The sequence below is a fragment of the Phyllobates terribilis genome, unplaced genomic scaffold (genome assembly GCF_046119375.1).
Source record: "Phyllobates terribilis strain yellow unplaced genomic scaffold, ASM4611937v1 Scaffold_3__8_contigs__length_932513732, whole genome shotgun sequence".
Classification (NCBI taxonomy): domain Eukaryota; kingdom Metazoa; phylum Chordata; class Amphibia; order Anura; family Dendrobatidae; genus Phyllobates; species Phyllobates terribilis.
The window spans coordinates 297,000,307-297,022,511 of record NW_027362763.1 but is presented as its reverse complement, the minus strand read 5'-3'; the positions used below and the strand labels follow the sequence as shown (position 1 = coordinate 297,022,511).

General features: G+C 40.4%; 1 protein-coding gene across 7 annotated transcripts in view; it reads right to left on the bottom strand.

Annotated features, from left to right (window-relative positions):
- Window positions 1–10,549: 10,549 nt before the first annotated feature.
- NLGN1 (neuroligin 1) overlaps window positions 10,550–22,205 on the bottom strand; it is a 1,206,163-nt gene continuing 1,194,507 nt past the window's right edge. For 4 of the 7 annotated variants that reach the window (XM_073674916.1, XM_073674915.1, XM_073674919.1 and 1 more), the window contains one exon: window positions 10,551–13,098. In XM_073674916.1, the coding sequence (XP_073531017.1) occupies window positions 12,282–13,098 (817 nt within the window). In that variant the 3' untranslated portion in view covers window positions 10,551–12,281. Of the gene's footprint in view, window positions 13,099–22,205 lie in introns of all 7 variants that reach the window. The other 3 variants (XM_073674918.1, XM_073674920.1, XM_073674922.1) reach the window with 1 other exon arrangement.

The window sequence follows — 22,205 nt, the reverse complement described above, 5'->3', positions numbered from 1 at the left end:
GGTTTTTGCAACTGCACTTGGGGACACTTTCAAAGTTTGACCAATTTTTCGCACTGACTGACCGTCATTTCTTAAAGTAATGATGGCCACTCGTTTTTCTTTACTTAGCTGCTTTTTTCTTGCCATAATACAAATTCTAACAGTCTATTCAGTAGGACTAGCAGCTGTGTATCCACCTGACTTCTGCACAACACAACTGATGGTCCCAACCCCATTTATAAGGCAAGAAATCCCACTTATTAAACCTGACAGGGCACACCTGTGAAGTGAAAACCATTTCCGGTGACTACCTCTTGAAGCTCATCAAGAGAATGCCAAGAGTGTGCAAAGCAGTCATCAAAGCAAAAGGTGGCTACTTTGAAGAACCTAGAATATAAGACATATTTTCAGTTGTTTCACACATTTTTGTTAAGTATATAATTGCACATGTGTTAATTCATGGTTTTGATGTCTTCAGTGTGAATGTACAATTTTCAAAGTCATGAAAATACAGAAAAATCTTTAAATGAGAAGGTGTGTCCAAACTTTTGGTCTGTACTGTATGTAAAAAATATTTCTTCCTTGTCAAAAGTGTCAACAGGTTAAAATGAACAATAGGCTCGATGAATAATCAAACAAATTATGAGTTTGACACAAAGTATGTACATCACTTTTTTTTTTCTTTTTTTTTTACTTTATCTAGATTTCTGGCTTACTTTGCTCAGCATACCCCCAGGGTAACATACAGTATTTGAATTGTCTCCATTGATTTTCCTCTTGAAGCCATGTTACAATTGTATCTATTTACCTAAAACATGCAGTTATTTAATTTGTAGACAAACTATATTGAGAAGCAAATTAATTCCACTGGAAACATTTGCCATTGTGAGCAACATAATTATAGCAACCTGCTGCCTAGCACTGTACATCATTTATACAAATGTTGCCAAAAAGACAATGCTTTTTTCGAAAGCTATTGTAGCTAAAAACAAAAACTGCATAAAAAAGTGGTTTATAGAAACAAATACAAATACCAAGTAAATGTGAGACAAAACAATGAAGAAAAAAACAATGAACCCTGGATCAGACTAGGTTACTATATGCATTGTTTTAGTTTACTATGGTATGTCATCATTTAAATAAGGTATTAGACAATTGATGAATTTTTGCCACCAGTTTTCAATCTGTAGTAGTAAATTTTAAAGGGAAAAAAGTAACAGCTAAAAAAATTTACTTTTCTGTCTAACTACTCTTTCTGATCTAACTTTGAGTATGTTAATTTTTATGATGTCTTTAAACAGGTATTCATTGTTGCCTCAGTAGAAATAAGCAGTGAAAACTGCTACAGATTCACTAAACAGTAAAACTGACCGGGCAATATGATTCTCCAGGTCAGTATGATTACGCAGATACCAAACATAAATCGTTTTTTTTTATTTAAGTAGAGAAAAAAAATGGCAAATTTGTAAAAAAACAAACAAAAAAAAACAACTTTGCTTGTGCTGCCATTTTCCGAGATCAGTAACGCTTCCAAATTTAAGGATATAGTGCTGTGCTATGGCTTATTTTTTGTGCTATGACCTAACGTTTTTACTGATTCCATTTTTGGGGTTGGTACAATGTTTTGATTGCTGCTCAGTGCATTTTATTACTATGTGGCAGTGGGCAAAAAAATGTAATTCTGGCGCAGCTGGGCAGCGCTCATAGCATCCCGGAATGACAACTGCAGGGATCTCCTGCAGACTCCGGTTTGTCATGCCAACCCATCAATGACCTGCAATCATGTGACATGTGCTTTGATGGGCATGAACCTGGGATGACATGCTTCGGGAGCGGGCAAATATTGACAGCAGCATTTACATTTTAACAGCCGCAGGTGGATGGCTATTCCACCTGTGGCTGTTAGGAGGATATCACAGCTGATCAGATCAGCTGTCCTGTGATTGGCAACATGCGGTCTCAACTCTGGATCCTGCATGGAGTGCAGGGATACCATCTTCGACATACTCATACGTGCAAGGTGATAAATGGGTTAATCGCCACCTTAGGGGGACGCTGCGATCGTCTGATTGGTTGTGCTGTACATAGCAGTGCATGAGCTGCATTTCACAGGAGAATCATCAAGACAAGCACGGATGTCTTCAGCAGACCTCTGGCTGTCATGACAACCCAATGGCATCCCCTGATCACATCACGGATAGAGATGAGCGAATGTTTTGATGCTCGAGTTCAGCGAATAAACCTGAACATCAAAAAAATGTTTGTGTTCATGCACCTGATCATGAACCCGAACATGAACAGAGCCCCAAACATCCCAGGTTTCCGCTCTGTCACCTGCGTGACAGCACGGGAATCAGGGGCTGTGACCGGCAGTAAGATCGCTACCGCCGCTCACAGCACTGCAAGATCATGCTGTCAGGTGTTTGCATGATCCCGCAGTTGTGACGGTGACCCGCAATATAAAGCTAATCGCGGGTGACAGGCACCGGCTGATGGGACTACTAGCCCCGTCATCCGGCGCCTGCTGTCACTGTACACAAGCTGCCCAAGCACCGCTGATGGGAGAAGTAAACTCTCATCAGCGGCGAATGCGCACTGAAAGTGAAGGTAAAAAAAAATAAGTTAAAATAAATAAATAATTATTTAAATAAAACTAGTACATACATTATACTCACCTACCACTTACCTATACCTTGACCCCGGTGTTTTCGTCCCCTGTAAAAAATAAAAAATAAAAAAACACCGTATATTCACCATACAGCTAATCCCCGGTGCCAATGTCCCCTGCAATAAAGGTAAAATAATTAACCAACCTCATCCTCGCCTGTCCGCCGTAGTGTCCCGCATCGATGTCCCTGATAGCACAGCCACATCCAGAGATGTGACCGTCCTATCAGGCAGTCGGCGATACACTGACAGGAGCGCTATGGCTCCCACAGTGTATCGCGAGACGCTGCTGACACTGAGGTCTCCAGAGTTCAAACAGCTGAAGATGAGCTGAGCGCTCCAGTGATCTCACAGCATTAGTGCTGTGTGAGAATTTCCCATGCAGAACTAAAGCCATAAGTGAAATCACTGGAGCTCTCAGCTGATCTTCAGCTGTTTGAACTCAAGTGACCTCATTCGTGCAGCACAGTGATATATACTGACAGGAGTTATCACATTCCTGTCAGTGTATAAAGTGCTGTTTTCTACAGCAGTGACATCAGTGACATCAGTGACAGCTTATGTGACTGGTGTACAAGTGACCCGGATCGCTGAGGGATACTGGGATTACGTTATGATGGCGGAGAGGTGGGGGATATGGTTGTTTTTTATTTATGTATTTTTACAGGAGATGAGGGATTTGGGGACTTGGCGTTAGGTGAGCATACAGTGTTTTTTATTTTTAAATAAATTAATAAAACCGTGTGGAATTTTATATAAATAAAAGACTTTATTCTGGCCGTGTCTTTATTGAAAAATTCTCAAAAACCTTGCTACGGGTTTAGTAATGGGGCGTCATATAGACGCCTCTCCATTACTAACCTGGGCTTCATGTCAGCTGCCAATACAAGGCTGACATGAACACCACCCTATTACCTCATTTGCCATCACTACATGGCAGTGGGAAAAGTGAGGCTAAGTGCCAGATTTTTCGCATCTTACGGTTGCGCCGTTTCTGGATCCGCTGAGGGCTGATGCTATTAGCCTCGGAGGGGGCCAGGATCCATTGCCCCTTCCCTGGCTATTAATATCAGCTTACAGCGGTCGGTTTTGACTTTGCTGGTTAGATTTTAAAGGGGGACTCTACGTCAATTTTTTTCTGGGTCCCCCAGTAATTTAGCCAGTAAAGGCTAAGCAAACAACTGTGAGCTGATATTAATAGCCAGGGAACATCTTTGGCTAGTGGCCCCTTCCCCGGCTAGTAATATCAGCCCCCAGTGGTCCGCTTTCCCTGATGGTTATAAAAATGATGAGGGAGCTCATGCCATTTTTTTTATTTAATTCTTCATTATATTTCATTTATAAGAAATCCCATGCCCACTGTGCTTGATTTTGATGCTGCGCAAACTCTCCCGCAGCATGTCAATTTCTGTAGCAGAGACGCCAGTCTCCACTGCAGATTTTGATCTATTGAAATGTCAATACATGCGGTGGATCCACATGCACTGTCAAAACAAGTGCGACATTAGAACGCAGCATTTTGGACGCAGCAAAATTACTCATCCCTGGTCCGACAGTAATCCAAGGGTTAGGATATGTGCACACTATCCTGACAGGCAGCGTTTTGGATGCAGCAAACTTTATGCTGCATCCAAAGCGCTGCGTTCTATTGAACGCAGGTGTATCCGCATGTGTTCATTGAACTATGTGGATTCACTGCATTCAATACATTGTACTGATCAGATTTCACTTGCAGAAACTAGTGACTCCACAAGAGAAGTTGATATGGTGCGGTCTTGAAAGATGCACGGCATGTCCGTGTCCGCGGGTGATCCGCAGGCACAGATGAACGCAAAGTGGACATGGGATTCCTACAAATCCCATCCACTATGCTGTAACACCTGGCCGCTGCTGGTTTAATGCTGCATAACATGCAGCGTCAAACCTGCAGCGGCTCCTGATCATTTTCACATACCCTTAAAGCGATGTCCCACGTTTCTTTTTTCAAATATCTTTAGCTCCAAAAGAATTCATTGCTGAACAAAACGAATGCAAAAAACCCATGTAAAAACATACCAAAAACTCCGCAGCAAAGTGAATGAGAAATGTGAAGTGTCATGCACACGTTGAGTATTTTTTGACTTGCAGATTTGGTGCAGGCAAAATCGTGACAAAAATGCAGGCAATAATACGCATCAAAATCATGGTAAAATCATGGCAAAGACGTAGGCAATAAAATGCATCAATATTGCGGTGAAATTGCAGTAAAATCGCGGCTAAAATGCATCAATATCATGGTAAAATCGAGGCAAAAATACAAGCAATAAGGCTATGTTCACACATTGCGTTTTTCAATTTTTTTATGCAAATTTTCTGCTGCATTTTACAGTACCAGCAAAGTCTATGAGATTCCAAAAATCTCATGCACACATCTTGTTTTGTTTTTTTTTTATCATGATTTTGTGCTTTGCTTTTTTTTTGCAAAATAGTACTATGTTCACACATTGCTTTTTTGTTGAGTTTTTGCAGCGATTTTACCATGATTTTGATGTGTTTTATTGCCTGCATTTTGCTGCTATTTTACAGCAATTTTACCCCGATATTGAAGTTTTTTATTGCCTGTGTTTTTGCAGCAATTTTATTGCGACATTACTGCAATTTTGATGCATGTTATTGCCTGCGTTTTTGCCGCATTTTGACATTTTTTTTTCGCAGTTTTGCCTGTGTTTTTTCAGTGCATTCAATACACAGATAATTGACATGCTGAAGATTATTTTCTTTTTTGACTTTTGGTGCATTTTACCTGCGTTTTTCACCCATTGAATGCACTGAAAAAAGGCAAGTGAAAAATACTGCAAAAATGCACAGAGAATTGACATGCTGATGATTATTTTCTGCACCAAATCTGCAAGTCAAAAATACTCAATATGTGCATGCCACGTCATGTTTCTCATTCACGTTGCTGCAGAGTTCTTGGTGCGTTTTTGCATGCATTTTTTGCAGGCATTTTTTTATGCATTTTTATAAAGCAATGAATGCTTTTTGGAGATAATTAAAGATATTTGAAAAAAGAAATGTTGGACATCGCTTTAAGGGCTCAAACACATATGCGAAAAAACGGACGAGTGCAATCCGATAAAAAATCAAATTGCACTCTGATCAATGTTATTCTATGAGGCACATTTCATCTGCAATTTTTTTCTCAGCTGAAATCGGACTGAGTAAAAAATTGCATTATTATTATTATTTTTTATTATTATAGCGCCATTTATTCCATTTTGCTTTACATGTGAAAGGGGTATATAAAGCACAAGCAATTACAATAATTTTGAACAATACATGTCAGCGACTGGTACAGGAGGAGAGGAGAACCTGACCTCGAGGGCTCACAATCTACAAGGGATGGGTGAGGATACAGTAGGTTGGGGTAGAGCTGGTCGTGCAGCGGTATGATGGAGCGGTGGTTACTGTAGGTTGAAGGGTTGTCGGAAGAGGTGGGTCTTTAGGTTCCTTTTGAAGATATCCATGGTAGGCGAGAGTCTGATGTGTTGACGTAGAGAGTTCCCGAGTAGGGGGGTTGCACAGGAGATATCTTTTATGCGATTGGGGGAAGACGAGATAAGAGGGGAGTAGAGAAGGAGATCTTGTGAGGATCAGAGGCTGTGTGCAGGTAAGTACCATGAGACTAGGTCACAGATGTATGGAGGAGACAGGTTGTGAATGGCTTTGTATGCCATGTTTATGGCTTTGAACTGGAGTCTCTGGGTAATGGGGAGCCAGTAAAGGGATTGACTGAGAGGAGAGGCCGGGGAGTAGCTGGGGGACAGGTGGATTAGTCCGGCAGCAGAGTTTAGGATAGATTGGAGGGGTGTGAGAGTATTAGAGGGGAGGCCACAGAGCAGGACGTTGCAGTAGTCGAAGCGGAAGATGATGAAGGCATGCACTAGTGTTTTTGCAGATTCGTGGTTGAGGAATGTGTGGATCCGGGAGATAATTTTGAGTTGGAATCGGCAGGAGGTGGAGAGGGCTTGGATATGTGGTTTGAAGGAGAGATTAGAGTCCAGGGTTACCCCAGGGTTACTCACGACTACATTATGATGACTTTTTACAGGAATTTAGTGAGTAAAAATGTCTCATGGAGATACACTGGCTAATGAAAGTATTCATCCCTTTGGCTTTTTTCCTATTTTGTTACATTACAACCTGTGGTTAAATATTTGTGTAATCCTATTTGTGTGTAATGCATCAGCACTAAATAGTCTAAGTTGGTGAAGTGAAGTGAGAAAATATAGACATAACTTAAATCTATGGTATCAAATAAGTAAAAATTGGCATGTGCTTATGTATTCACCCCTTTTGCGATGAAGCCTCTAAAAAATTCTGGTGCAAGCAATTACCTTCATAAGTCACACGCTTAGTGAAAGGAAGTTCACCTGTGTACAATTTAAGTGTCACATGGTCTGTCAGTATATACACATCTTTTCTGAAAGGCCACAGAGGCTGCAACACCATTAAGCAAGAGGCACCACTAACCAAACAACACCATGAAGCAACACCACCTCTGCATTTATCAGAGAGGCAGCACAGAGACGAAAGGTAACCCTGAAGGAGCTGCACAGTTCCCAAGCAGAGACTGGAGTATGACCACAATAAGCCATACACTCCATAGAAGTGGCTATTAAGGAAGAGTGTGCAGAAAAAAAGCCTTTACTTACAAACAAAAATCATAGGCTTGTTTTGAGTTTGCCAAATGACATGTGAGAGACTACCCAAATGTATGGAAGAAGATGCTGTGATCAGATAAGACCAACAATTAACTTTTTGGCCACAAAGGTAAGCACTATGTCTGGCGCCAAAACAACACAGCTGATCAACCCCATGAACACGATCTTCACAGTGAAACATGGTGGTGGTAACATCATGCTGTGGGGATGTTTTCGGCAGCAGGGACAGAGAAAATAGTCCAAGTCGAAGGAAAGATCGATGGTGCGAAATACATTGATATTCTTGAGCAGAACCTGTTTCAATCCGTTAGTGATTTGAGACTGAGATGGAGGTTCACCTTCCAACAAGACATCGAACCAAAGCATACTTCTAAAGCAACACTTGAAAGGTTTAAGGGTAAATGTGTAAATGTTTTGAATTGGCCCAGTCAAAGCCCAGACCGTAATCCAATTGAGAATCTGTGGTTACACTTGAAGATTGTGGTTCATCAGAGGAAACCATCTAACTTGAAGGTGCTGAACCAGTTTTGTCTTGAGGAATGGACAAAAATCCCAGTGGCAAAATGTGGAAAGGTCATAGAAACTTTTTCAAGGCGCAAAAGGAGGCTCTACAAAGTACTGAAATTAGGGGGTGAATAATTATGCATAATTAAGTTTTCAATTATTTTGTCCTATTTGTTCATTTGCTTCACAAAAAAGAAAAACAAATGTTTACACTAATACGCATGTTCTTTACATGAACTGATGCAAACCCTCAAAATAAACAGTGAAATTCCAGATTATGAGGTAGCAAAACATGAACAATGCCGGGGGGGGGGAATATTTTTGCAAGCAACTGTAGAGATGAGCAAATCAGCAAAATTTTCTTCACCAACCTTTGTCCAAATGACAAATTTTCTGCTGACTAATATTGATCAATATTTGTCTAGGGATTAAAATATGGATCTGTGTTCATAGGAATCTGTAATGAGTAAATTACCTCTTGTTTAACTCTGGTTTTTGAGTTGTATGCATTTTATTTTTGGGGGAGCAATTTTCCTTTTTCATCTAATACTTTGTTAATAAATGTGAAGGAAAATATATAATCAATAAGGGAAAAATCATAACAGCAGTAGAGTTGCATTTAGTGGAGAAAAGGGTGAAACTGGATATACCAGTATTGCAACACAAAGGGAGGTGTTAAATTTAGCACATGATCCCTGGGGCCATGAGTTTCAAAGGGGATATAGCAAATGGTCTGCAATAGGCGGAATATTTCCTATTGTCTGGATAGGAAGACAAAGGTATTTAAAAGGCACTGTTTAAAATGGCTCATTGGCCATTTACAGACAGCATTGATTAAATAGACCAATCCAGGTCATCCTGGAAATATGAGCCAATGGTCCGGTCTATAAAAAGATGGGTTACACAAAGAGCAGTGTTCACATGTGAGGGCAGTTTAAAGACTGATGTGCTCCATCCATGATTCCCTTCTTACTCCCGCAGGAAAACAGACGATAACTGCAGACGGAAATGTCGGTATTTCTGTTACTTTCTCCCTTTTTATTTCATAACTGTTTTGTATATTTGAGTGTCATTGTATTTTTACCTTTTTATACATTCATTGTAAGCACTGTATATTTTTATATTAAAGCTTAAAACCTTTAATAAGTTGACCCTTGTTCGCTCTAATAGAATCCATAGCCTTGAAGAGAGTGTGTGACATTTTGATCGTCTGACAGTAACATATATTTTGGGGACTCATCACCCCGTGATGGCAGTGTAAGAAAGCAGGGTGTGCAGATTGGGTCGGGGTGTGATTTATGCTCACTTTATAGCCTAAAACAGAGGTGCTGGATTGAGTGAGAAGAGTGCAGGCGCACAACACTTCACGTGCTGAGTAGTGAGTACGTGACAATAAGCAAAATTATAAACCTTCAAATCTTCATACTGGAAACTGAGGCTTCTTAAACTCTTACTTTCTGAACTCTTAACTGTTAATTTTCAGCAGGTTCCTTATCAGCACTGGCAAAATTACAATGAAATGTAACAAAACGGCACATAGCACAGGATCTAATAAGCACAATAGATGATTTCACAGTGCCCTTACTCATCTCTCTTCACATTGACCTTTGGACACACTTATTAGATGCCTCAGTACAAAAGATATGGTCAGAGTCTGCTCATTGATGTTTATTTACACATAGATATTGGGAAACTACAAGAAGTTGTACCAAAACAAATCTCCAGTGGCCAGTGTAAAAGTTGCAAGACTTCTCATTTTGATTTTTAATAAAAATTGTGATATGGAAAAAAAATTGCCAATTTTAAAAAAACCTAACATTTAACATAAAAAAACTGATTTAACAATGTTGTGATGAATCATGCCTTTAAATCACTTTAACGTTTGTTATTCTGTCTATTGAAGATGCTGATGTGTAATTGAAAAATATAAAATAAACATTTTGCTCATCATTAACTGTAAATGTGTGGGCTCGCTCCAGGTTCAATGTTGATAATGTCTGAAGCGTTGTGGAACTTATAGCGCTATGTAAGCAAGTGAAATAAATAAATTTTATAGGTTTACAGTTAGGTCCATATATATTTGGACAGAGACAACATTTTTCTAATTTTGGTTCTAGACATTACCACAATGAATTTAAAACCAAACAATTCAGATGCAGTTGAAGTTCAGACTTTCAGCTTTCATTTGAGGGTATCCACATTAAAATTGGATGAAGGGTTAAGGAGTTTCAGCTCCTTAACATGTGCCACCCTGTTTTTAAAGGGACCAAAAGTAATTGGACAGATTAAATAATTGTAAATTTATAGATTAAGCCCGAAGGCAGGAAAACCACAATGTGCACATTTCAATAAGAACATGGAAAACCACTGCATGAACAAGTGTATTTAAACTTTTTACCACTACTATAAGTTTTTGCACAAAGGTGCCCTTTAGATGAAATTTAAACATGTACCACATAGAGTTGAGTATGTCAGAATTTTACACTTCCAGGAGGATTAACAGAAAAACAATACAATACAGAGTACTAAGAATAGTTGCTCCAGAGTTATTATTTTATGATGAATATTAGTATTTTGCATGAACAACCCCAATCTGTTAAAAGCATTTCTTTAAAAAATGTCTTGTTAACTTTCTGAACTTTTCAAGAAGAGAAAATAAATAGACAAAACAGTAATCAACACATCAGCTCTTTAATGAGCAAAATCATGTTTTTATCAGCATTGGAATAATAGTGTTTATCAAGATTATCTTTATTTCACTCAATGACCAGAAACCTAGTCAAGAAGTACAAAGTAATTTCCATGAAGTAATATACAATTTTGTGTGTAATAAGCTTTTATTTTTGAAAAAGAGTAACTGAAAAGAAAGTTACTGCAGTTAGTTTGTCAGAGAAACATATTTGCATTATCTTACAAACTATCAAAATTACTAATTTTGGAAATGTAAAAAATAAAGAAAGAAAAGAAAATGAAATAAAAGAGAAAAAATAAAAGCACATTAACTGTTGTCTAATAGAAATATACAGGTAAGAGAGAAGTTATTTCTTAGTGATGTGCTCTTAAGTCCACCTCTATCATTTTCCATATAAATGTACATCTGATACATATACAAACACCTTGAAAAGACTGTGATAAATACCTTTCCTGATAGACAATAGGGAAAGTCATATTTTTGTGGTTGGATAATATTAGTATAAAATTACAGAGGCAGAATTGGGTTTATAAACTTTGTTGGCACCCTTCATAATAGTGTATTCTTGGTATCTACATATGTATACATTTTACTTATATACCGCTGTGAGGTAACATCAATATAAAAAAATTTACAGTGGTAAAGAAAAATTTTAAAATCTTTAACACGTGGACATGCAACATGAGAAACATGTTAAAAAAATATCAGTAGTGGGACAATAACTCAAGTTTTCTTTGGACGCATTGTTACTTACCATTATTATCAATTGCATCAGATCTCATCTAAACCAAATAAAACGTTTCATTTACCATAAAACTTATATTTCTAGAAAGTGTTCAGATTGAACAAAATGTAATATATCTTTAAATACATATATCCTTTGGGATTCACACAAGTGTTTCTCAATCTATTTCTAACCTAAAAATATGCACCTTTTATTTCTAGCTCAGATTAAAACTAAGCACAATACAGTAAATTATTGGATTTAAAAAAAAAAAAAAAAAACACCCTTCCCATAAAAAAAATCATTAAAGTTTGCCAATTAATGTAATTTTTCTTTTATGAAAAAGAAAAAAGTTTAATAGGGTGAGAGAATAATTTTAAATGTGGACTATTTAGCAACATAGCCACCAAGCATACAAATTATCATGCACTTCGTGCTAAAAATATCCATTTTCCTTTATTCCCACAATTGATAGTGACAGCACTTAAGTGATAATGTTATACCTGCCAGGACTTAAAACCTCTTTTGTATTATTGGCAGTTTATAGAATGGGGCCCGAAATTAAGGCCTTAACAGCATTGGTGCTTTGTGCACTTATATATGATCTCCACAATAAAACAGTTCAAAATAAACAAAAGAGGGTGAAAAATATCAGACATTCCATGTGTGAGTCCCTTGTGCATATAAATACATTTTAAGTCTTTGTCCTCTCTTTTTTGTAGCACATGCCTAAAGCCAATTTTGTAACTTAAATCCTAAAAAAGGTTGAATATGAATAAAAAACACTATCATTCACAACAATTATTTCAATTGCTGCTGTTGTCCATTTTGATTATTTACATATATTTTTTCCAAAATTTCAAAATGTTTTTGATATGTATATGCATTATGCACATTGTAATCCTCCATTTTTAAATAACGCAAGTTCTCTGGGTTGAAAATCCAAGAAATGTCCAATAAGGTCAACTACTGTAATACATCAAAAATAAAGTCTGTATTCAGTCTAGTCTGGCTATACTCTGGTTGTAGAATGTGAATGTGGATGCGGATGTGGGTGGGGATGGGGATGGGGAAGTGTGTTATTCTGTCCTGCAGTATAAGTATTGAAGGCATGTATGGGCTGAATCCCTGGTATAGTGTTAGGAATCATTGTTATAGTATTAGGGGTCATTAAGGGAATATCATCTGGGGATCTTCGCATTGCTAGAGTGTAGTCTGGAGGACAGGCATTTCGAAGAACAACTTCATGAGGATGGATAGATTCACATTCATGGTCCAAGTCTGTGTGCTTCATTTGCAGAGACATAATTTCTTCTTCTTGTGCATGGGCTATGTCGTTTGTAGTATTCCGCTGAGGACTACACCTCCTATGCACATCATGTCTCCTTTTATCCTTTTTGTAGTATAATGCAGCAAATGCCAAAATATTAAGAAATAGTAGAGATGCTCCAACGGCAATAGTGACACTTAGCTCAGTAGAATAGTCTCTTTCCAATGAAAATGGACTAGGCTGTTGTTTGAAATTATCTTCATTAATCGTAGGGAAGGCTGAAGTTACAGGTACAAGGATTTTCCTTGTTGGTCTAGAAGTAATATCTGTAGATGGTCCTTTAGTTGTGGTGAGGTCATTAATAACATGAAGATGTGGAACAAGTTCTAGCCAAAGGTTTACTTTATTAGCCCGATAATGTTCTTTAACTCTCGGTTTTAATCCAATGTGGAGATAAAATTGATCCTTTTGCCCATATCTAGTCCATGCAACTTCTTCAAAACGATTTGGCTTTGTGTGAATGAATTTTGTATCTTGTGGAACAGGTTGGTTGGGGTCCCTAAAAGAGAAAAACACAAACATATTTTAATTTCATAATAAATGAAATATTAAATATAAAAGAATATAATCTGTATTATTACAAATTACTTTGTATAATTCAAGATATTAAGAATCATTCACCTACTAGGCTAAGGCTACATAACAACTTTAACCATGATCCACATTCACTTTTATTATGTTGCAGTTTAGAATTGTGTATATCAACGCCAATCTTAAAGGGATAGTCTCATCTTTAAAAATAAGTATAACTGGAAAGTGTTTGTAAAAACAAACAAATTTCCAATTGATGGGTCATCCTCCTCCCTGTTAATTGAAATTATACCTTTTTAAGGGTTGAAAAAAAACCTTTGCAGAACCATGGTCCAGTGGCTGCATTGGTAGTGTGTTGCTACTGAACCAGGGTTCTGAAAACCTACTCCAATATGCTGGCATCCCCAGAATCTCTTTGCCCAAAGCCTAGTTTACTAGCCCTGGTTACTTTCTAGTGTATACAAGCTCTTATTGCTCTTGTAAGCACTGCTCTGCATGTGGCCAGATTACTGAAGCAGACTGTTAGCTCCTATTACAGGCAGATTCAGTTCAGTTATTACAATGTCATAGAGGAAAGTTGCAAAGTTGCATCATATAGAAGCACCAGAAATAGCACAATTTGCACCAGTGGTGAAATGATCCCATTGGACTGCAATATCAATCAATTAATCAATCAATTAATCAGTAGTGCCTTCTCCCAAGAAAGTAGGTAGTCTGGAGGCCACTTTCCTAAAAAAATCAATCATGAGACAAACCAATTAAACTGAATGTTCAATATTTATCATTACCTAGTCAATGCAACAAGCATAGTCAATAAACTCATTATTTACCATACAGATCAGAAATCATCATATGTGGCATATATACAAGTAATAATTATAAATAAAAATATTTTTTCCACTGCCTAAAGTGATGGCATATTGTGTTTGCAGAAATCCTGCACTGTCAGTGTAAAGGGACTACAACATTGTAGCTGCTTCACATATTTCATTATACATGAATACTTCCAAATAGAAGCTCTGCGAGAGCAACACAAGTCTGCTGTGTAGGAGAAATAAATGCTTAAGGGAAGTCAGTCATTTGTTCACTGTTCTGAAAAATTTTACAGTCCTGTGCAAAAGTTTTATGCAGGTGTAGAAAAAATACTGTAAAGTAAGAAAGCTTTCAAAAACTGAAATGTTAATAGTTTTTTTAATCAATTAATAAAATTTAAAGTGAGTAAACAAAATAGAAACCTAAATCAGTATTTGGTGTGTCTAGAGGTGAGCAAATCTTTTGAAATTCAAAAATTTCAAACTGGAACTCGATGCTTCGCAAACTGATCAGCTCATCTCTAGGTATGACTACTCTTTGCCCCATAACAGAAGTCCTACCTGGACTCCTACATAAAAATAAAATATTTGGAGGAATAGGTGGGGTCACGGAACTCAGCAGGGAGCTTGTTCCAAACGTCTTGCAGAACTATTCCAAGATCTGAGGGCTAATGGCAAAAATGAAAGCTGGCACGTTTTGACGTGCTGCGCTGCGGGAATGAAGAGCCATGGGATTCCAAAACGGTTTTTATTAATACCAATGCATTACTGCACCGGACCGGCACCTTTTTCAAGGTATAAAAACCAAATAACAATTATACCTTGGCTATGTTACTTGGTTTTTATTCCTTGAAAAAGGCTCCGGTCAGGTACAGAAATGTGTTGATATTTATAAAAAGTGTTTTGGAATCCCAAAGCTCTTCATTTCTGCAGCCTGCCTAAACATGCGAGCTCCTATTTTTACCATTATATCTCTGGCAGAACCTTTTCCTCCAGCCACGGGGCTGCAGCAGTGGCTTTTCATGCCTTTATAGGTGTTGTGCCCACACACAACACCTTTAGGTGAGTGCTACCATTGATTTTACCTATCCCTTGCCAGACGGTATTGCCCTATTTTGTGTGCGCTTCTGTCCCTCTCCTGAGCTTCTCAGATCTGTGGCCTATATCCTCACTTACATAAATGATTGTTACTCTTTACACTGAAGGTGGTTCTCAGTCATAGTCACTGTTTGTTTGGGGCCATTGTCCTGATGCAGAATAAATATGGAGCCAATGAGATGACTCCATTTGGAGCAAATGAGATGACTCCCTGATAGTGTTCCATATTAGACAAGTACCCCTGAGGAAACCTGTGCGAAATGCGCATTGGGGCTCTTTGATACACATGGCAGTTCCATTCAATCATGGGTAAGCAATAGTTGGCCAAATGCTATATTAACTATAGCTTGTATCTTCATGTTTGCTAATTGCAAATAGGGTGCACAATTATGCACGGTGTCACTTTATTTTCTTTTTGAATTAGTCAGGACTCTGCTAATATTGTTACCTCTGAAACTTGCACTTCTAGGGTTAGGTAGCATTTATATGAATGATGAATATGGAGGAATGGGCCAACATACCAGCAACAGTGTGTGCCAACCTTGTGAAGACTTACAGAAAACGTTTGACCTCTGTCATTGAGAAAAAAGGATATATAACAAAGTATTGAGATCAACTTTTGTAATTGACCAATTACTTATTTTCCACCAAAATTTGAAAAAAAAATTCTTTCCAAATCAGACAATCAGGAATTGTTTTCTCATTTTGTCTCTCATAGTTGAGGTCTACCTATGATGTCAATTACAGGCCTCTCTCATCTTTTTTAGTGGGAGAACTTGCACATTTTATGGCTGACTAAATACTTTTTTCCCCACTGTATCTGCCTGTATTTCTTAGCTCTAAGTACACCATTAAACCAAAGCAAAACCATTTGTTGAAATGCAGTCGCAAACTTGAAAGCAACCTCCACAATACCTGCAATACCTGTTGCCTGCAGACACTAATTATTATACTGCTCTCTAGTAGTGTTGAGTCACCCCCGTAGTGATCGATTTCTGTTCGGTTCGTCGAACACCCGTATGTTCGCCGAACTGTTCGTCGATCTATTCGTCGAACACCGTTAAAACAAATGGCAGGCAAACAAAAACACATAGAAACACATAGAAAACACCTTCAAAGGTGTCCAAAAGCTGACAAACTGCTCAGAAGACACAACTAACACATGGAAAAGTGACAAGTACATATAGTCATTCGAAAAGAAAAGAGGTGGAGGAGTAAAAGGAGGGGGAGACAGAGATATAGGCATGTCATGCCCTTCTAAAACCAAGAAAGTGCGAAGCCGACACGGCCAGTCCGTTCCTGCCCGTGTGACCTCCGTGTCGCCGGGTTTGTGCAAGAGCTATGGTGGACCCTGACGGCCAGCCCCCCTCTCCCAATACTGGTGCCTGTCCTCTGGTGGGTCGAGCAAGCCCCCTTGCGGTGGAGGCAGGTCTAAGCCTTTTAATTTAAATTGTCTCTCTAATTTGAATGAATACACTTTGAATAATTTTACAATGTTCTATTGGAGGGCAAGTCTCATGCCAGCAGCCGCATAATTCCAGCTCCAGTAGCATCCACTAAAGCTGCTGCAGTTAAAAAGCTTTTATAAGGATCGAGCTCGGCAGTCCACCGCAAGGCATCCTACCGCCAGTCCCAGCCCCTATGCCTTGGGGTGCCTCCCCGATGCTCTTCACTGAGTGTCCCGGGGGCCCGAACCATTTCCTTTGAAAAAATTAAGTGTCCAAACTACAGGTGGTGTAGCTTGCTTAACAGCTGGGATATTCCGCTCACTAGCAGACACTGCTACTAGGCACAAAGCATTTCCTGGGCTAGATGCAGTTAAAAATTTGTAATTAGATACTCTCGTTGGATGCTGAGAAAGCACTCCATAGAGTCTCCTGGCACGACATATATTATTCCCTTAAAAAGCTTGGGGTAGGGGTCTAGGGGACCCTTTTATTGGCAAAATCATGGCCCTGTATCGCAATACTTCACCTAGGCTGAAGATAAATGGAACATTTTCATCACCTTTCATAATCACCAATGGGACAAGGCAGGGATGTCCTCTGTCCCCTCTCTTATACATCCTAGTGACGGAGCACCTGCTCTCATCAATTCGCCATAACCTCAATATTTGGTGGATTGAGGTGGGAGGCAACGAGTACAAGTGCTCTGCATTTGCTGATGATGTCCTAGTATATATCACTCAATCACATATATCCACCCCTGCTGTTATGGCTGAAATAGATCACTTTGTTACATGGTCACATTTTAAAATCAATGCAGCGAAGTCTGAGGCCCTCGATGTCTCCCTCCCCAAATCCATACAGGATTCCATCCAGTCCAACTTTCCCTTTGCCTGGCCCTCACAGGGTATCAAATACTTAGGAATTCCTATTCATAGAGACCTCTCCCGTCTATGTTATCTTAATTTTGGGCCCTTCATTGAACAACTCCATATATAAACTCATTGATGGTGATGTGTGTCAGGGCTCTTTATATCACTGTAAGCAATTGCAGACACCTGTGCAAATTAGTTTGGCAGGTGTGTCCAATGAAAGGCAAGACTACTTAAGAAGGCTGTCCCACATTATTAAGCAGCCTACATTTTCTGCCAAAATGGGAAAGAAAAAGGATGTGTCGGCTGCTGAGAGGCAACAAATTGTGGAGTGTTTAAGTCAAGGCATGACTACAATCAACATTGCCATGACACTTCATCCTGATCATCGCACAATCAAGAAGTATGTAGCTGATTCACAGTACACATGTGTGCGTGCTGATAAGGGAAAATTGAGGACTCTTTCCGATAGGCAATTACGTCAGGTTAAAAGAGCAGCGGCAAAAAAGCCTTGTCATAGCAGCAGACAAGTTTTTGAAGCTGCTGGTGCCTCCAACGTCCCCCGAACAACAAGATGCAGCGTCCTTCAGAGGTTTGCAGCTGTGCATAAGCCACCCTGTCGATCTCCTCTATCCATTGCACACAAGCAGAAACGGCTCCAGTGGGCCAAACAATACTTGAAGACTGACTTCAAAACTGTTTTGTTCACCGATGAGTGCCGTGCGATGGCTGGTTGATGGACACCCCACGCAAACACGGCTACAGTGCCAACAAGGAGGAGGCGGAGTAATGTTTTGGGCTGGAATCATGGGGAGAGAGATTGTCAGCCCCTTTAGGATCCCTGAAGGGGTAAAGATGAACTCCATAATGTATGTGGAGTTTCTCAAAAAGCACTTCCTGCCATGGTTCAAGAAAAAGAACCATGTATTCCGTAGCAAGATCATTTTCATGCATGATAATGCACCGTCTCATGCTGGACATAACACATCTGCATCTCTGGCTGATATGGGCATTAAAGGGGACAAACTTATGGTGTGACCCCCATGCTCCCCTGACCTCAACCCCATTCAGAACCTCTGTAGCATCATCAAAAGGAGTGTCTATGATGGCGGGAGGCAGTTCACATCTAAGCAACAGCTCTGGGAGGGTATTCTGTCCTCATGCAAAACAATTGAAGCAGAAATCATCCAAAACCTGACAAATTCAATGGACGAGAGAGTTCAGAAGCTCCTTTCGAACAAGGGGTCCTATGTGCAAATGTAACATCACCTAGAATAAAGTTTTGAGTTGAAAACTGTTTGATTTCAGTTTCTTGTAACCTGCTCATGCTTATAATTTCAAAAATGACCATTTTTTTGTTCTTTATTAAAATGAAAAGGTTGATCTAAGAGTGTGGCAACCCAGTAGTCAGGATTACTTCAAATTCTGACAATCTGAGGGTCATGTTGAAGGTAGTGCATCAAGAAGGCACTCATGTGTCTTGCGCATCTAGGAGCCCCAAAATTATTTTCCGGGCTAGATGCAGCTAAAAATTATTATTAATTTGAAAGCTGGTGGAGCTTAGTATAGATGGCCTAATAGAATCAGTACTGCAAACTGCTACAAAGCCCAAATTATTTTCCAGCCAAGATACTGATAAATATGATTAGTAATTTTAAATCTGGTGGAGTTTAGTATAGATGGCCTAATAGAATCAGTACTGCACACTGCTACAAGGCCCAAATTATTTTCCAGCCAAGATACAGATAAATATGATTAGTAATTTTAAATATGGTGGAGCACTCATGTGTCTTGCGCATCTAGGAGCCCCAAAATTATTTTCCGGGCTAGATGCAGCTAAAAATTATTATTAATTTGAAAGCTGGTGGAGCTTAGTATAGATGGCCTAATAGAATCAGTACTACACACTGCTACAAGGCCCAAATTATTTTTCAGCCAGGATACAGATAAACATGATTAGTAATTTTAAAGCTTAAAACGGTTGGTGAGGTGATTTTAACAAATCATCAAGCTTTTACTCTCCCCAGGATGACACAGGGGTAGAAAAGTCGTTTCGGATCCATGATTTGTTCATCTTTATGAACGTGAGTCTGTCTACATTATCAGTGGAGAGCTGCATGCGCTTATCTGTCAGCACACCACCAGCAGCACTGTACTCACGTTCAGACAGAACGCTGGCTGCGGGGCATGACAAGATCTCCAAGGCGTAAGTGGCGAGCTCCGGCCATTTATCCAGATTGGAAGCCCAAAAAGAGCAAGGGTCCAGTGACACAGTCATGGCTTCAATGTTTACTTGGAGATACTCCTGTACCATCGTCTCTAGGCATTGACTATGTGTCAGACTTCTTGTCTCCTGTGGCCTTGCAAAGGATGGGCTAAAAAAGTGGTGAAATTATTCCGCAAAATTGATGTTACCAGCAGATACTGTGTTTCTGTTACGTTTTGAGTGCTGAACACTCGACGGTCCCACGGTTGGCAAGTTGGAACTGTGAGATTCACTACGTGCACCACGAGTGTTTTGGGGGAAAAGCACATGTAAGATTCTGCAACAGTCTCTGCTGATACTCCTGCATACGTGCATCTCTTTCTATGGCAGGAATAATTTCTGCAAATTTACTTTTGTACCGGGGATCTAACAGTGTGGCAACCCAGTAGTCGGGATAATTTCTAATTCTCACAATTTGAGGGTCATGTTGCAGGTAGTGCAGCAAGAAGGCCATCATGTGTCTTGCGCATCCAGGAGCACCAAGTCCCTGCTATGTTGGTGGCGAGGTAACAATCATGCTTCCTTCCTCTGCCCTCTCCCCCCAACCTCGCTCAACAGAAATGTGATCAAGGTCTCCCTCATCTGATGAGTCTTCCATCAGTTCGTCCTCGACTTCTTCCTGGGCTCCTGCACCTTCCTCACTAGTTTGGCTGCTACCATGTACCCTGGTAAAACCATCTCCCCCACTCTCACATGCCTGCCGCCTAGGTGCTGCTGACCGTCTGTGCTGCCAGCATAGTAAGGAGGTGTGCAGGATCCCTTCTGCGCAGTTAGAAAGTTTGTGGCATGACCAGACAGGCTTTGGGTGCAGGTGGAGGAACGAGAGGATGTTGAGGAGGCAGAAGCAGTGGAGGAACTTTGAGATAAAGAGGATTGACGCACAACTCGTTGGGGACGGCAAGACTTGGACAGCAGCCCCTTGTCCTGCTGTCACCATAGTTACCCAGTGCCCAGTCAGCGACATGTAACGCCCCTGTCCATGCCTACTCGTCCAAGTGTCTGTGGTGAAATGCACCCTGTCACACACAGAGTTTCTCAAAGAAGCGGTGATGCTGTGTGCGACATGCTGGTGGAGCGCAGGCACACCTTTGAGAATTAGTGCCGACTGGGCATCTGGTACTGGGGCACTGCGACGGACATAAGGTCTCAAAAATCTTCTGTGTCCACCAGGCGGAAAGGAAGCATTTCAGTAGCCAAGAGCTTGCAGATGGTGAAATTCCACCTCTTAGCTTTCTCATGGCTAGGAGGAAATGGTCTTTTACTTGTCCACATCTGAGGGTCCGAGGGCTGGCTGTTGTGCTTAGACGAGGGTTGAGAAGGGTGTCCCCGGCAAACTGCCGGTCTGTGAGGAAGATGCAGGCGGACATGTTAGGTTGCCTTGATCCAAAGGTGGTGCTATCGATGTCGGACAGCGCTGAACACCAGCAGGTGTTTCCACCTCCAGAGAAAATGATGACGCTGGCTGTTGCGGGAAAAGAGGTGGTAGGTCTGCATCCCAAAACAGGTGTGACTGCTGTCCCCCCAGTCACAGAGGATGAAGAGGCCGCGGATGCACAAGATGTGGCAGACGGCGGTTGGCCCGGCCGGCTAGGCCGCATTGTAGCACAGTGAGCTTCCCACTGCAACTTATGCTTCATATCCATGTGCCGGTTCATGCATGAAGTACTCAAACTATGTATTTTTTGGCCTCTACTTAGCTTTTGCTGACAAATGTTACAGACAACACGAGTTGGGTCATCTTTATCGATCTGAAAAAATGCCCAGGCTATGCAAGGCTTAGCACCCATGCGACCTGAAGAGCCACCACGACTTGTGGTGAGAGGCAGAGTTGTGTTTGAGGATGCAATTGTTGACGCGCTTCCAGTACTATGTCTCTGTCCAGGAAGGAGCAGCCTGACCTCATCGTCACTAGCATACTCCTCCACCTCCTCTGCTGACCTCATCTCTTGGCTGACTGTGGGATGACAGTAAGTGGGATCTCCAACCTCGTCATCATCACCCTGTGTGTTATCACACCCGTCGTCCTCAGAGCCAACCTGTTCCTGCCCTGACAAAAAACTAAAGTTGTCGCTCCAATCAGGTATTTGAGTCTCATCATCGTCTTCCTCATTGTCTCCACCAACAGGAGTTACAGTTTGGGAACGAGGGTCTACATTATGGTCAGAACCTTCAGCGTCAGGTCCTGGATCCGACTCAAAGATTCTGGGCATCAGTGCAGATCATTTCCTCGTCTGAATTCACAGAAGCTCTGGAGTAGTGTTGAGCCACCCCCGTAGTGTTCGGGTTCGGTTCGTCGAACACCGGGATGTTCGAGGAACTGTTCGTCGAACTGTTCGTCGAACACCGTCGAACACCGTTAAAACCAATGGCAGGCAAACAAAAACACATAGAAACACATAGAAAACACCTTCAAAGGTGTCCAAAAGCTGTCAAACTGCTCAGAAGACACTCTCTTTAAAAAAGCCGGCCGGCAAATTCAGCAGCGGCATACACCGGTACCCGATAATTTAGACAAGAAGGAATAGAGCATCACACATAGATTAGATAGATAGAAACATGTCAGTCACACATATAAGAAGCAC